The 15,964-nt window shown below is 38.7% G+C and overlaps 1 protein-coding gene across 1 annotated transcript in view; it reads left to right on the plus strand.

The window, feature by feature from the left end:
- Positions 1–15,964, plus strand: part of OTOGL (otogelin like) — a 1,067,300-nt gene that overhangs the window by 375,946 nt on the left and 675,390 nt on the right. Inside the window, exon 23 of the mRNA XM_078649280.1 lies at positions 4,221–4,359. Coding sequence (XP_078505406.1) covers positions 4,221–4,359 — 139 coding nt within the window. The remainder of the gene's footprint in view (positions 1–4,220; positions 4,360–15,964) is intronic.

Genomic DNA, 15,964 nt, shown 5'->3' on the forward strand with positions numbered 1-15,964 from the left:
GCATTGGGGAGAGGAGAGAGCAGTATTAAACTGCATAACGGGGCACAACAAAGAAGAGATAAAGTCAGCCACAGTGGCTGAAGTTTCTGCCATGGAGGTAACTGTGAAACCCATATGCTGGCAGTAGTTGAGGCATTATTATGTGCAGACTAAGGAGTCTAATTATTGTGCCATTCAAGGGGCTGGTGACCTTCATGACGTAACAGCATTGGGAGGACTGTGTAGGTTACGTCACGAGTAATTCAGTACTACACAAGAATTGGCAGTCCACCCTCCATGGTCAGAGAACATTCTCCAATGAAAGTGCAGCATGGATGTATTTCCAGAACTACAGCTAGTTGGGCCCATTGTTGCAATTCGCATTGAAAAAGGCATTTCTGCTGCAACACGCCTATGTGAGTATTTTTGTATTGCATATCAACAAGATTGTTTTCATCACATTGTGGCGGCAATAAATCCACTTACCTGTGAACTTGAGCATGTGTTGATTATTCGATTAAGGGGTGATTTTGTAAGTGCATATACATATCAGGGAAAGCTGGTTAGTTCCCAAGTATAGGTGGAGAGCAAAACACCACCAGCAATCTGATTATGCTAACCTCAAATGTCTGTCAGTATTACAGCTTTGGATTAGTAAAATACCATCCAAGCAAACCTGGAATGAATTAAAAGCAACCCCTGACATGTGTTTCACTCTAATTTGAGCTCACAAGAGAGCATCCAGTTTAATTCAAGATAATACCCCTTCAGGCTTACAGTACCATAAATTATGAAAAAAGAAAGCCAGAAACTTTGGGTAGTTCCCATGTTTAGGAGGAGAGCAGCTCCTCCTAAACATCACAAAAAATCTAGCAGAGATTTTAAATCATACAATAAGCGCAGTACCATCCATGCCAAGCTAGAAAGTTAGAAAGCCTTTTGCCATTTTTAGAGCAAACTCTTCAACCATGGGATTGACTAAGTCACAGTAGCATCCAGGCTGAGCTGAAACATTACAAAAGCCTTTTACCACTTAAAAGCACAGTATTAGAGCTTTGGATTAGTCCAAGGCAATCTGGAATGATTAAAAGCAACCCCTGGCACATATTGTGCCCTAATTAGAGCTCATCAGAGAGGTATAACATTGTCCAGGCACATGGGCGCACACAGTATTAGTTGATAAAATACCCTTTCAGGCTTAGAGTGCTACATCAATTATGCAAGAAAATGGAGCAGAGAGCTCTAGGGAGTTCCTAAGTTTATGTGGAGAGCAGCTCCTTTATATGGAGCACCCTATAACACCGCTGACACTCTGAATCTGCTCACCTCACATGTCTGCTTTTCTAGCAGATTTTATATATTAGTTTTAAAAAATATTAAAAAAGAGTCCTACTTAGAAATCCAGTATGTAAGAAATTGTTTCCAAGAAAGTTGTGCTTCAATGCCAAATGAAATCTACAAAGCTGAAATCTCGATGGAGAGCTTCTTATGGAGAGCAGGTCAGAGATAAAGCAACAGCACAGTACCTGACAAGCCAGTCTGTAAAAAGTTTCGAAAAACATCAAGGGTCTATCAGCAACCCTCCTCCTGTATCCAAGTAGACATTAAAAGGGCTTCCAGAAGATTTAACCACGGACTGCGGGAACTTCAAATGAACAAGATGTTGGCATGTGCCAAACATGAAAAACTCCAAGGTCTCCAGTATTAAAATGTGGTAAGCAGGTTCTTGCTCCTCTTTTATAGTGTGATCCAAGATGGCCTACACAACTGAAAACTCATGAGTTGCCATTTTTCACCAGTGTCACAGTAGTGCATTTTAGTTTCATTTTATGGCTTTTTCAGGCACCACTGACACTATATTTGTTTGCTTGCTACTCAAATTCTCTGCCTGCGGTTAAAACTTGTTAAAGGATCTGGTGATAAGATGCTATAAGCATTTCCATTTTGTTATATTACACCCAGTTATACGACCTCTAACTATGGCTCTAGGCTTATGTCTGATCATGCCAAGTAATTTCACAAAGAGGTGGCCACTTGATCATCATCTTTTTTAATGTAACAGTATTCTTATCAGTCTGTCCTTGTTTCAGTTGAAAGGCCGATAGACTACCAGAGATTTCACTTTTTACTCAATAATATTGCGTTATGTAACATATATCTTTGCTGTCCTTCAGACCGAGAGCCCTCTTCATTTCAGTCTTAGACTCATGAAATACTATTGAGAGATTATCAGACGGCATAGGGTGGTTTTCACCCTAGGGCTTCAAATGCTTTCAGGTTAAAACATTTTTTTTTTGCTTTGGTGGGGAAGTAGAGTAACTGAATAAATCCTCTAGAATTGTGCATTTAAAGGTGTCCTAGATTGTTTGTATGTCAAGGGTGTTAAAACAATAATATTATTTAATTTTCAGCACTCCACTAGAGCTTTATTTTTTAAATAAAATGTTGCGTGTAACAATCTAGTTGAGAGTGTGCTAAATTTACTTAACATTATGTCTACCAAGATACTAGCATGGTAAGAAGTAATGTTTTGAATTTCAGTTTAAACCAATGAACTAGAAACAAAATCAAGTATTATGTACAGCGGAAACAAGATATTTTCCATAAATCATGAAGATAGGATTTAGAATGTATATTTTTCAACTCCTTCACTGAATGATAGCCAGCTACACTAAACCAGAGAAATGAACTAATATTCTTGAGAGGTGTTTAAAAACAGAATGTGACTTTGCATTGGTAACATATGTATTGGCGTGCAAAAGTCACCCTCCCTTTAGCATGGCATCAGCCAATACATATTTCCCTACCAAGTAAGTTGTTATCATCTTAACTATGTAACAAAAATCTTTCCCCAAAATAATTGAAACCACTGTACTTTAAGAGTTACAGTGGTTTGAAACATTTGATGTGTACTTTTTGTTATTTAGCATTTGGATTTCTGTAGGATAAAATATTCTACTTTTGTTACCATTGATGTAGTTCACTATTTTCCTCCTTTTAATTCAGTATGAAGTAATTTCCTAGTCCGAACAAAAGGTGTGGTTTGATCATTCAGTACTAAGTACTAGTAATACATGATCTAAGTATTCACTAGTCAAGATACATTGCAATAGAGGGAACATAAAAAGTTGACATGAATAATTTGTATAATGCTGAGATTGACTGTGAGTATAATGATATTTATAAAACATTCTACAAGGTATCTGAGAGAAACAATGAAAAAATTTTCATATTAGTATAGAATTTTAATTTGTTATTTCCAGTGGATTAAGGAAATACAAAGAAGGAGAAAAGAGAAAACAATGTTGAAATATTACGAGGATGCATAAAGGTGGGGAACACCGATGGGTTTAGAAAAGCACATGGATTGCTAGATAACAACAAATATCAAAATAATATTAATAGCATTTACAAGAAATATGAACCATGAATGTTGCTTAATGATATCCGATGAGGATTATGCTGAATCTTGCAATGAAAAGAACAAAACTTTATTAGCTCATTATCTCTTATTCTACCATCCACTACTCTTCAAAGATTCTCCCCTGCAACACCTTCTGTTGTAATGTGGATAACACCGTACTAGGGGCTTAGTAAACATTTTTGTATCTCACCCAATAGAATAGTTGTTCTTCCCACTGCTTGCTCCTGGCCTTGCTGGTTTCAAATTATAGAGAGCAGGCCCTTACATGATAATTAACTTTGTAAAATGATTATTTTGTTATTCCACTCATCCCCTGACCACCTTGGTGGACATTTAACTTTGATGTGGTTAGGAGAACAAATTAATTTATCAATTTGATTGCCCAATCGCCTAGAAATTTGTATATACCTCAACCTGCCCAAGTACTTCAGATATTTGATAGACATCTCATCTTCCTGCAGGACTATAATCCTATGGCCCCCAGTGTAGAGCACAATTTACAGCACTTCACATCTTTCAGTACAATTGTGAAACTATGAAACCTATGGGTGATTTATGCGCTCTACAAATACCAAAAATACAAATTATATAGGTGGTAAAACTTCTACTTCTATTTCCAGTCACTGTAGGACAGTTGGAAATGTGTCTTTCTGAGAGAGGCCAGAGCCTAGAGCAATTGTGTTGTTAATAATTGTGGCTAAGGTGTTCCATGAAGAGGAGGCATGAATTCCTGAATGCATTAGAATGTGTGTAAACATTGAAAGGAGAAGCCATTGACACTGGAGCTAGTTTACAAGTTTATGAATTTCTTTTACAGTGTATGCCGCAGAGGTATCTTCAACTGCACCAATTTCCCCTGCCCTGCTGTTTGTACAGTATATGGCGATCGACACTACTACACTTTTGATGGTCTGGAATATGATTACGCGAGTGAGTGCCAAGTATATTTAGTGAAGGTAGGAATAATATTCATTCTGTGCTGATTTTGGTTATATGTGACCTAAAGAGATATGTTAAATATGCTAAATGTCTTCTTCTTATGCACAACTCTGTGTAACCCTCACAGTATAGTGATAAAATATGCTTTTCTTGCTAGAAACATAAACTCTATGGGCCTGATTGAACAAGTGTAAGGCAATTTTGAACTGTTGCTGTGACAAAATTGCCCTACAGCAGACCAGTCAGTTTAATGAAGCCAAAGGTATTTTGGAACATTTATATTTCTGCCATAGAGCTTCTTGTGCTCTATGTTGTCAGAAACATCCTCAGCCTGACAAAGTTCAATTCAAGCAGTGAATGTCCAGCTCCTGGCTGCCTGGCCTCAACAAGAAGAATATCTGTCAGGCTGTACTTTGTTCAGCCTGACAGGCACTCTTCTTCTTGTCGGGAAAAAGTTGGGTGGCCTGGCCCCTCCACAAGTGTGGACTGGACGCAGCTGGATACAGGGACGTCTTAAGGTTTTGGGGGCCCCTGTTCAGAACAGATTTGAATTTATTATCCAATTTCAGCTCTTTGATGTCCTCTTTGGCCCGGTCACTAACAGCGCACTGGCATACTTGTCCAAATTCTTGTGTTAACATCTAACATTCAAGGAGAATGATGTGTGTTTCAATATTGTAACACAGCAGCAACTCATTAACATTATTGCAAATAATCTCTGTGACACCTTCCCATTTCTTATATGTGATGGCCTGTGTGATCTAAAATAAACTTTTTTATGGATGTTGCATGAAACATAAACACATTTTTCTGCAAATGTCTAAATAGTTCTCACTCATCACCCACATTGAAAATAAATGAACAGAAAATGGTATTTAGGACAATGTTTTTGAGGATTATGTCCACATTGAAAATAAATGAACAGAAAATGGTATTTAGGACAATGTTTTTGAGGATTATGCAAAGTCATTTGGGCAAGATTTTCTGCAGAACAGAGTAGACTCTACAGGGGGCCCCTTGAATGTCTGGGGCCCTGGGCCAGAGCACACTTTGCCCATGTCTTAAAACGCCTCTGGCTGGATACATGTTTGATAACTCCATGTCAGTAATACAAGTGTGTAGAACCTATTTCGATGCAAGACAATTATTGAAGCCAAACCAAGGATTTATCACATTTTACTATGCCATATTTCAGACGTGTTTTTCTAAACTGTCTTTCGGTTTAGAAGTCAAAATGCATACCACTTCTTTTTGTATAACCAAGGCGTGTTTCATGTTTTGCGACCTGTGCGAAGGTTACACTGATGTTGCACTTTAGCCTACTGCTCAGGTGATATGATGTTGTATCTCATATGTCATCAGTTACATCAAAGTGGCTGAAGAGGGTGCCATTATGAGAGGAGACGATGATAACGTTACTGAGGTTGGCAGTGACCACGTCTTGGAGTAGACAGTAGTGATGATTTCAACTCATGTGCAAAGCGGACCTTTGCTGTGTACAGACTACATTTTGAACATCCAAGCGAAGAACCTCTATGCTAGTGGGTCAAAATGTTGCCCAGTAGAGGTATGTTTTGACTGATCTGGATAAATATTTATTTGTGGCATGTTTGATAACTTTTGATTTCGGCTTTCAGCTGATCACTGCCTGCTTGCTGGTCTTTTGTTTCCCTGAGAATATTTATTATTTTATTCTTGTTTGAAGAATTCCTACGGGTTTCAAGGGTGTACATTTAATCACCCAGGGTCCACAGTTTTTTCTAAAGTGAGGGAAGCTCAGTTTTTATTGTGTAGCTGTCCTTTACCATTCATGCAGCTGCTTTGTGTGCCACCAGTTAGCTGGAATGATTGGTTCAAGGCTTTCGCTGTTTACCTTGGAGCAATTGATAGTTTTTCGGTTTAAGACTTGAAAAAACAGTTTTCGCTGGAGTATTCGTTGGTTTTGGAGGTCAATGAAATTTGTGAACATCTAGCAGTTCATGAACCTGAACATGAAGCAGCAGACAAGTATCAAGAGGCTGTGAAGTGGCTAGAAACACATTGTTAGCTAAACCAACTAAACTCGATGTGAGGAACCATATATTTTTTAAAAAGGAACATCAATTTAGTGTTATGGTGGATATGTATGTTGCTTCTATACATGTATTTGAAGGGAAGTGTGACCTTCAAGACATTACAGAACACCTCATCTGAGCCCAAATGTTTTACAAAGACATTCAATACAGACTGTCAGTGTTTAGGATGCCACCTTCTAGGAGGTGAATGAATCAGAATGATAATATATAAAGTTAAAAAAAGTAGTGAGAGTAGCATATGTGTGGTAAAAAGTATCAGGGATGCTGGGAGTGTGAAGAGGAAAAAGGGAGATGCTGGAGAGAATTCATGTTTTCAATGTGGTTTGAGATTCCTTATTGACACTCTTAAATTGTGTTCTGCAAATAACAGGGAATGTACCATGTGTGGTGTGCTATGGCATTTTGCCAGGTTGTCTAAGAATAGAGAGAGGTCAAGCAAGATGAACATTGTGGACTAACAAAAAGTAGTGTATGAAGGAGCTGGTGTTGAGCATTAGGGTGGATGACAAAGATGTGCCAGTGTGAAAGGATCCCATGGAGAATGTTTTGTTTAGGGTGTAGTAGTTACTTTGTTGATTGATTCAGGTCTAAAGGTGACCATTAGTTGCAAGAAAACTATTTAAGACAAGTCTTTGTATTGAAATCTGTTACTTCCTGTTGTTAATCCCCGTGGTTACAGTGGCACGAATATTAATTTGGATGGCTACTTTTAAACTTTTATGAAGTTTAAAGACCGGCATGTGCAGGCATTTTGGATTGGTATCACCAGCAGTTTCTAGTTGTCAGAGGTATTGCTGGAGAAAAGCAATCAGTTGAAACTTGAGGAAAAGATGTTGGCACGGTATGCAGACATTTTTGTTGGGAAACTGGGTGAGTTGGTGGCTTGTGAATATGTTATTTGAGTAAAGGAAAACTGTTTTCCAGTTTAACATACGTTGAAGTATGTGCCTTTGAGTGTGAAAAAAGAATTTATTGAGTTGCTAAAGGTAATCTGTGAACAAGGTGTAATATAGTCAGTAGAATTCTCTTTGTGGCTCTCTTTGATTGCAGTGGCGCACAAGCACAATAATAATATAAGAATGTTTTTCCATTTGAAAAGTGTTCAATTGTATGGATGTGAGACGTGTGATGCCTGGGAGGGGCACTGTTCAAATATCAAGGTTAGTGAAACCCACAGAAGACACACTGGCACTAAAGTTTAAGAAACAACACATGTTATTCATAGACATTTTTTAATTATTCAATGTTTAAGAAAGGTTTTGCCACAGTCAGGAATCGCTAAACAAGTTGATGAAAAATGTGAAATTGTTTTTTTTGGCTAGAGCAAGAAGAAGCTTTCAATGATGTTAAAGAGATGCTGGTTAATGCTTACTTTCTCATATTAGTTTGTTTCTGGAAATACATTGTGTGTCACAGTTGATGTAACTCAATTTGGAATGAGAGTTATCTTGTCCCAGTGAAGGAATGGTAAGGAATACACAATAGTATTTGTGTTGCACAGGAACGTTAATATTCCATTATTAAAAAGGAACATTTTGGTTTGTTCCTAGGTGGTCAAAAATTCTAAACATATGTGTGGGGTATTATGTTTAGTTTTGATAAAAAAAGTATAGACTTTGATTCCAATTTTTTATGGTATCAAAGTGAATGATTAGAGCAACAGCCTGCTTGGCCACGCTGTATTCCAAATTGCTTGAAAAATACTTTGCCATTCGATGTACTCCTGGAGTAAAGTAAAGGAAGGCAGATTGTTCATTGTGTCTATCTGTGGTGGGTTCAAAGGAATGTATGGATTTACAGGGTAATGTGGAATGTTTGCAAGCAAGAGTTAAGTGCTTGGAAAACTGTTGCTTTATGAAGGTAGAATGACTAAATACTTTGTAAGAATATCATGCATTGAAGAGAAATAGGGTGTAAGTGATGGATGGTAATGAAAAGAAAGAAATGTAATCTTGTGTTTGCAACCATATGGTAAGGTTGGTTTTGAGTTGTCTGTTAAAGAGAGAATATTGTTTTAGATAAGAGAAGTTGGTTCCATCTGCCGGGATCATGGAAAGGTTGTTGAGTATTACTAATGACAGTCATTTGGATATAACTCTTAATAAAAAGCTGTTGCAAGAGCATGATTGGTGGCCAGGCTGGGAAGGGATGTTGTTCTAAATGTAGAAGGTTTTCAGTTTGTAAACTAAGTGAGAAAAGTTTGGTGTCCATGTATCGACCGATGATTGTAAACATATGCGGGTAACTTCAATTGATTTTATTGTGTATTTTTCAGGCTCTATCAATGACAGAGAGGTTTGTGCTTGTTATGGTGGTTTATCTGTCAAAGTGGGTGGTGGTACCATTTGTGAGTGAAACGGATACCAGGAGTGTTAGTTCAGTCTTCACTGGTATGTTTTCAAGGAAAGGTTTTCAGAGTGACAGGTGTGTACAGTTTATATCCATGGACATACCGAAGTTCATGGCTGATGTAGTTTTAGTCATAAGATTTGTCATCTGTATCATTCCAAAGGGAATGGTTTAGCGGAAAGAGTCATAAATTAGTGAGTGATTGTATCAGAGGTGCTATGTGTCTAGTTTGTACATGAGTAATCTGTTGAGATACATACTGTGCGCATATCACAATATGCCTCACAGTCTGATTAAAGTTGGCTTTTCAGGGCACTTCAATGAAGGGCATGGCAGGATTTAACATGTCTAGCTTGGTTGAGAAAGTTTATTGAGGTAAAGTCAAAGAAATAGAAGGTCAACATAATTAGAGCAAATAGAGATCAAAACTTAAGGGTTTCAGAAAAGTAATGTGGATAGAATGTAAAATATTATGATTCAGGTGAAGAACATTGTTGTCAAGAAGGCTTATTTGGTGCCCGTTAACTTGCAAGCAAGTACAGTGAGGAAGAGTGAGCTTAGATTTGGAAATACTTCACAAGTTGTTGAGATGAGACTAAATGAGGTTACAAATTAAACAGTGAGCTGTGGTGGAGTCCAGGAACACAAGGTCAGTGTGTGTAACAGTGACAAAGCAGGAAGGCAAATGCATATATGGTGTTCAAGCCGATATTTAAGATTGTAGGATGCATGTTGGGTAATTATCTGCTAATATCAAGATTTTTCATTTTTCAGGGCCTGGCAAATTCAAATGTCATGTAACATACATTCCTTCTATTTGAAAGTTCTATAATTAAAATGTCTACCGTATTTTCCGGCGTATAAGACGACTTTTTAACCCCTTAAAATGTTCTGGAAAGTCGGGGGTCGTCTTATACGCCGGGTGCCAAATTTGACGTATGTTTTCATGCGTTTCTTACATAGCGCGGACTTTACTTTTAGTTCTGCCAGCTTTAATACTCCTGTACTTGACCTCACAGTGCTGAAAGGTTGAACTGCTACTCTCAGCAACCGTGACAGGGGTGGCGCTCCTCTTCCCCAGAATTTTACTGTTACTTATGACAGATTTTCCATCCAGGGGCTGCTTGCTGTTTTTCCCATCAGGTGTCAGAGCGCTTTACAGTAGGAACAGTATTGATACAAGAGGAACAATTACAAATGAACAAATTACAAAAGCAAACGTTAAGTTACATGGATCAAAAGTGACAATAGTGAGCAACCAAAATACATGAGGTAGCAATCGGTACATTCCTGGAGTAAAAAGTGATAAGTGTGCAGGTTACAAAAGCGTACAAAGTATGAGCCAACTATGCAGGACTGCGTTGGACTGCGCTGGAAGTGGGGATAGTCTTATACGGTGAGTATAGCACGAAACCTACATTTTATCAAGCAAAGTAGGGGGTCGTCTTATACGCCGGGTCGTCTTATACGCCGGAAAATACGGTACTTATATGTTGGTAATATTCTTTTAGCTCATTGTAGTTATTTCTGTTATGTTCCTTATACCATATATACTATTTTTTGTGTATTGTGTGCATTGGTTTGTGATGTTTTGTTTATACGGTGTGAAGAGGTGAGATGTTTTATGTTCTTTCATGGTATTTAAAAAGTTCTCTGATTTCAAAATATGTTGTACTTTCTTTTTATGTCATTTGGAGTATTAATATTAATATGTTTTATGGAAGGTTTAGGTGCAAAGGTTGAGGTACTTAGTGCTGAGACCATACTGGTGAAGAGACTGCTAGTGTGGCCTAAATAAAAATGACTCAACTTAAGTTTTCTAGTCTTCCATAGATATGTTCCATGCAGCAATTTTCCAGAGCAAAAACACTAATTTCCAGTGCAGCTAAGGTAATGTTTGCAGTTTAAACTGCCCTGTCAACCGGGCAAGCTAATTCTCTTATATAAAACACACCAGGAGAGACAAGGGACTAAGACTTCTCTGGTTCCCTTATTATCAATTTAAACACACACAACAGAGACGTGCTGACACATAGAAAAATATATATCTAATTTGTCCTAATTCTAAGGCAAAAAAAGGAAACTATATTACATTACATCAAACTCCACATGAGTACAATGCTTATCTGATTTTATAGCAACTTTAGGGGAGACAACACATGTCTTAATACTGCCCTCACACACTTTACAGTGTCATGCTTCATCATTGGGCCGCATCATACATCCAGGTGCAGACCAACACACTGGATGGAGCGCAAGTTTTTTTGTAGATGAAGATTAGTGGTGAGATTAGAGGAAGTCAGAAAATGTGATAGAACACATACAACACGAAAAATAACGTGACGTAACAAACAAACAAAAAAACTCAGGGGGGGGTTATCCCCTCTGTAGCGGGACCAATATAGTGCAGTGGGGATATAGGGACCGTTGCTATCCCTTTATACCCGATTTCGTAGAGATTTTAATCCTTCCAGGGGTCCACAGCCAGAATAAAAGTATATATGTTGACCCTTAGGTTGTTTTAAATTATAAAATACCGCACTATATTGGTACCGCTAAAGAGGGGATAAACCCCCCCACTCCGTTTTTTTGTTTTGTTTGGACTGTTAGACTTTAAGTTCTGGTAGGGGCAATCAGTTAGGTAACTTGTGCTGAGGTAATACCTCGAAGCCATGAAGCTTCCACAACTTCATTAATTGAGCAAACAGTGTAAGCTTCTCTTAGGATACCTTCACTATTTCTCAAGCGTGAGCCGTCAACAAATATTATATAATCAGACTTGTTCAGAGGGTCATCTTTAATGTTGAGTCTTGGCTTTGCCTATAAATCTGTGATATCTAAACTATCATGTTCAACCGCATCAGAGACACTTTCATTCATAGGCATTGCTAGATGCAAAATTTGGCAATGCTTCAATATCACATTTTCGGCAGCTATGATCTGCTGCTTATACTTTGTATGTCATGTATTCTGTTTTTGTTCGGGTCACAGAGTGTTGGACCATTACAGTTAAGCGATGTTCCATCACTGTGCTCTCAAGCCTCCCTATGCTAAAACCAACTGCAGTGACTTCTGTAAGGCGGCTGGGTAGTCCTGCGGCCTAGGGTCAAGGGTTGTTGAGAAGTTAGCCACAGGTTTTTGAGCATCTTCATGCATTTGAGTAAGCACTGAGAGAGCACAGCCCTCCCTCTCACTGCAAAAAAATGTAAACATCTTGCTGTAATCTGACATACCTAGAGCTGGGGCACAACAGAGATTTTCTCTCAGCTCGAGAAAAGCTTTCAAACAGTAGTTATCCTGTGGAAGTAGATCAGGAACATATTTGTGTGTCTGCTTCAGTAACGGCTTAGTTACTAGGGGAGAGTTTGGTATCCACTGTCTACACGAGTCAACAATTCCCAAAAACATCCTGACTTCTCTTTAAGTTCCAGTGGATTCATCTGAACAATTGCTTCCACCCTCCCTGGAGACTCCTTTCTTGCTCCCTTTTCAATATTGTTTCCCAGATAGTGGACTTCTTTTTGACAATATTGCAATTTTCCTGGGGACACTTTGTCCATTTTAAGCCAAGTGATCCAAAAGTGCAATTGTATCCTGCTTACAGGCTTCTCGTGTCTCTGATGCCACAAGTAGGTCATCTATATATATTGCACAATTCTGATTTGTAGGGCATCTGCAATGTTTCTAGATTATTTTTCAAAATCTGTTTAAAAGATGGATGTACTCTCTGTATACCCTTGTGGGATTCGGCACCATGCCAAAACTCTCTGTTGGAACGTAAAAGATAAAAGGTACTGACTATCCTCATGCAATGGCACTGAGAAAAAGGCTTGAAAAAGATCAATAACTGTAAACCATTCAGCAGTGCAAGGGATGGGAAAAAGTATGGTGGCTGGATTTGGTACCATGAGATGACATTGAACGACAATGTTATACATTTTTTGAAAGTCCTGCACTTCTGGAAACCCATGATTGGAGAGTTGCATGGATTCCCAACCAATTCCCACAAAACCCCCTTTCTCAGAATGTCTTCAATTATAGGCATTATTCCTGCAACTGTCTCTGGGTTCAAATTGTATGGTGGTGTTCCTGGATATACTGTGTTTTGTTTCAATGTGACTCAGATGGGTTCTACATCTTTGATTAGTCCGATATTTTCCCTATGAAGTCCCATACTTCTGGATTCACAGATTCTTTAAATTAGTGGTAAATCCTCAATTGTTCTCTCTGGGAACAAACCCACAACTGAATCTTGTTGAGCCATTTTAAACTCCACATCCTCATCATGGATTTGAAACTCTAAACATTCCAGTGTGCAGTAAATTGTGCAATTTAGCTTCCAGATTTACAGGACTTGAATCACAGATTACAAATTGGTGTTTCTCTTCAAATTAACATATTTGTACTGGGACTTTATCTGAAAATTGATTTATGATCTATTTATTTCAAACTCCTACAAATTGGATCTTCCTTCCTGGGATGGGCAGGTCTGGGACTCCAGCTGTTCTTACAGCGGACCTGTGAGCTCCTGTAACAATCAAAGATGATACGATTGGCCATTCACCTCACCGTCCACGAATGGAACACTCTGGTCTACATCCAAGACTGAGCCAAGCACATAACCTTCCTGACTCCTCATGCACCATCATTGGGAATTGTCGGAGCCAAAACCATTGATACCAAATACAGGAACTGTTGGAACAGCTTCTGATTTTGGTTCAGAAATGCGTTCAAATTTTCGTGGTCAACTGATTCAAAATAAATGTAAGGTTCTCTGTACTTGTGCTTTGTTTGACCATTTGGGCTTCTGGGACTTGCATCATTGGGACCTGTATCTATATTGGTACTTTCATCTGCTGAACTGGCAAATTTTGCAATGGCATTTGATTTCCTCCCTATATTTGGCACATTTCCATTTATTCTGTCAGGATTTAGTTTACACTCCCTCTTCCAGTGCCCCATTGTGCTACAATAGTGACAAGGAGTCATTTTCTTCAGGGTTGCAACATACATACCAGAATTTAGATCAACTGGAAAACATCTATCTCTTCCAAATCCTCCTTGAGCACCTTGTACTCCTGATTGTGCACCACAGGGTGCATACCACCTTGATTTCCGGCACAAAACTGATTCTGAAACCCTCTCTGTGCAAACGTCATCTGCGCTAACATGAATTTCTCCTTTAGTTCCCTCTGCTTCATTTTGTATTCACCTCTACAGTATTTTGAATATCTCGGATTTTCATCCAACAATTTAGTTTGCCAACAGATCACGCTCTGTTGGATGCACTTACTTATCTCTGATCGCAACCCAATAAACTGAGGCACAAAGAATCCCATATCACTGGGTTCAGGATACTCTCTCCCACTGTTATGTTGAAACACCTGTAACAATCTCCTACAGTAATCATGAACAGATTCTTTAGGTTCTTGTGAAGTTCTTTTGATCTTCACCCAATCAATGACTTTCGGAGGTACCTTGCCTTTCAGGAAAGTAGTCACTGCATCATACTTGTCCATAACTACAGGAGCTGGTTCATTAGTATGTACCTCTCTTGTTGGCTCTTCACGTGGCCATTGTACAACAACCTTACATTCAGCCCACAAATCATTTGGCATTACAATGTCAAAGAAGGTATTTGAATCAACCCACAACACCTTTGGGATTTTGACAGATCTGTAAACCTGTGTGTACTACTTCAAGGGCTTGTCTTTCAATTTTGGAAAATGCTGCAAGATCCCCTGTGCTTCATAGTACATGGACGATCTCTCTCAGTGGGTAAGCCAAAGCTTCTTCCTCATCTTGTGAACCTGTTGATTTCTTTTTATTTTCTCCTTCTACTTCTGCTTGTTTCTTTTCATGCTTCTTACACCATTCAGTTTCTAGTTTCTCACAGTCACTCCACTTACGGATGCGTTTTACCAGTTCAGTAATGTGTAAATGCTAGGCTGAATAACCTACTGTCTCAATTGCTCCATCACTCAGTAACTTCTCTGTAAAGGAAAATGTTTTAAAAGATCAGCAACATATTTTCGGGTCAAATCAGTCAATATATTATGTGTGATTGTTGCACGTCTTATTTCCTTACTCAGGTAAATCAATGATTGCTCCTGATACTGATTCAAATGCTTGAGATCTAAACATCCCCAAACACTTTCTTCAAATTCGACTTTTAGTTTCAAAACATTCAATGGTCTTTCCCTTTCAGGTTCTGGGGTAACTTGTCATTCTGTACCTTGTGTCTTTCTAAGTCCTGCTGCTCCCTTAAACCACGGAGGGAAAATTCAGTTCTCAAATACATTTGCCTCTCCCATGACTATTGGTGTTGTAAACACTATCCTTTTCCCATCTCTTAATAATTGAGTTGTTTCTGGCACTTTCCGTCCAACAACTGTGAATTTTGGGATAAACCGTGTAGCAGTCAATCCTCCTAAGGCTCCTTGAGCATCTGGTGTCAAGTAGTATTTATTGGGGCAGATGCAATTGGTCAAGGCACTATTTGTTGAAGTCGCAATTTGGGACACCTGTACAGGAACAGTCACAATTGAAACAGTAACACATGGTGTTATTGTGGTGGGTGCTACACCAATATGTTCAGGAGTAATCTGGAATGTCTGAAAAGGTTTCCTAATCTGTATTACTCTCGGTTAAACAGGGGCAGTAGCCACTGTAGAACATGTAGTTGTGCTATTATCTGCACTAGTGGTGGGGGTTGCATAAGGTGGTGGATGCGCCGCTAACATTTCTTCCAAAATGTTGTCCCCTGAACACTATTTGTCTCAATTTTCTTCTCACCCTTCTCTTTATCTTCTTCTTGTATCTTTTTAGCTGTTTGAGGTGTCTCTGTGGTAATAGCTGGATATAGTCTAGTTCCCTTGATGGCTTTCCTCAATCTCTTCAGTGCTCCATCCCTTCGAGCACCTGCATAATTATGCACTGCTCCTCTAGTCTTACTCTGGTATTTCTCTCTTTCTCTGTCTCGTGCTACCTTCTCCCACATATTCAGAGCTTCGTATTGTGTGGGTCTAGGTGAAGTCTTCATTTTGTACAGCTTCTTCAATTTTTCAATAATTGAAATAAAATGTACCATATTAAGGAAAACTCAATGGATCCTCTATTTCAGCAATCTTGCACCATTGACAAAGCCACAATCATGTAAGCAATCCCAATTTTGTTCTCATATAATGTGCAGGTGTAC

This window comes from Lissotriton helveticus, chromosome 1_1 (genome assembly GCF_964261635.1).
Source record: "Lissotriton helveticus chromosome 1_1, aLisHel1.1, whole genome shotgun sequence".
Lineage (NCBI taxonomy): Eukaryota > Metazoa > Chordata > Amphibia > Caudata > Salamandridae > Lissotriton > Lissotriton helveticus.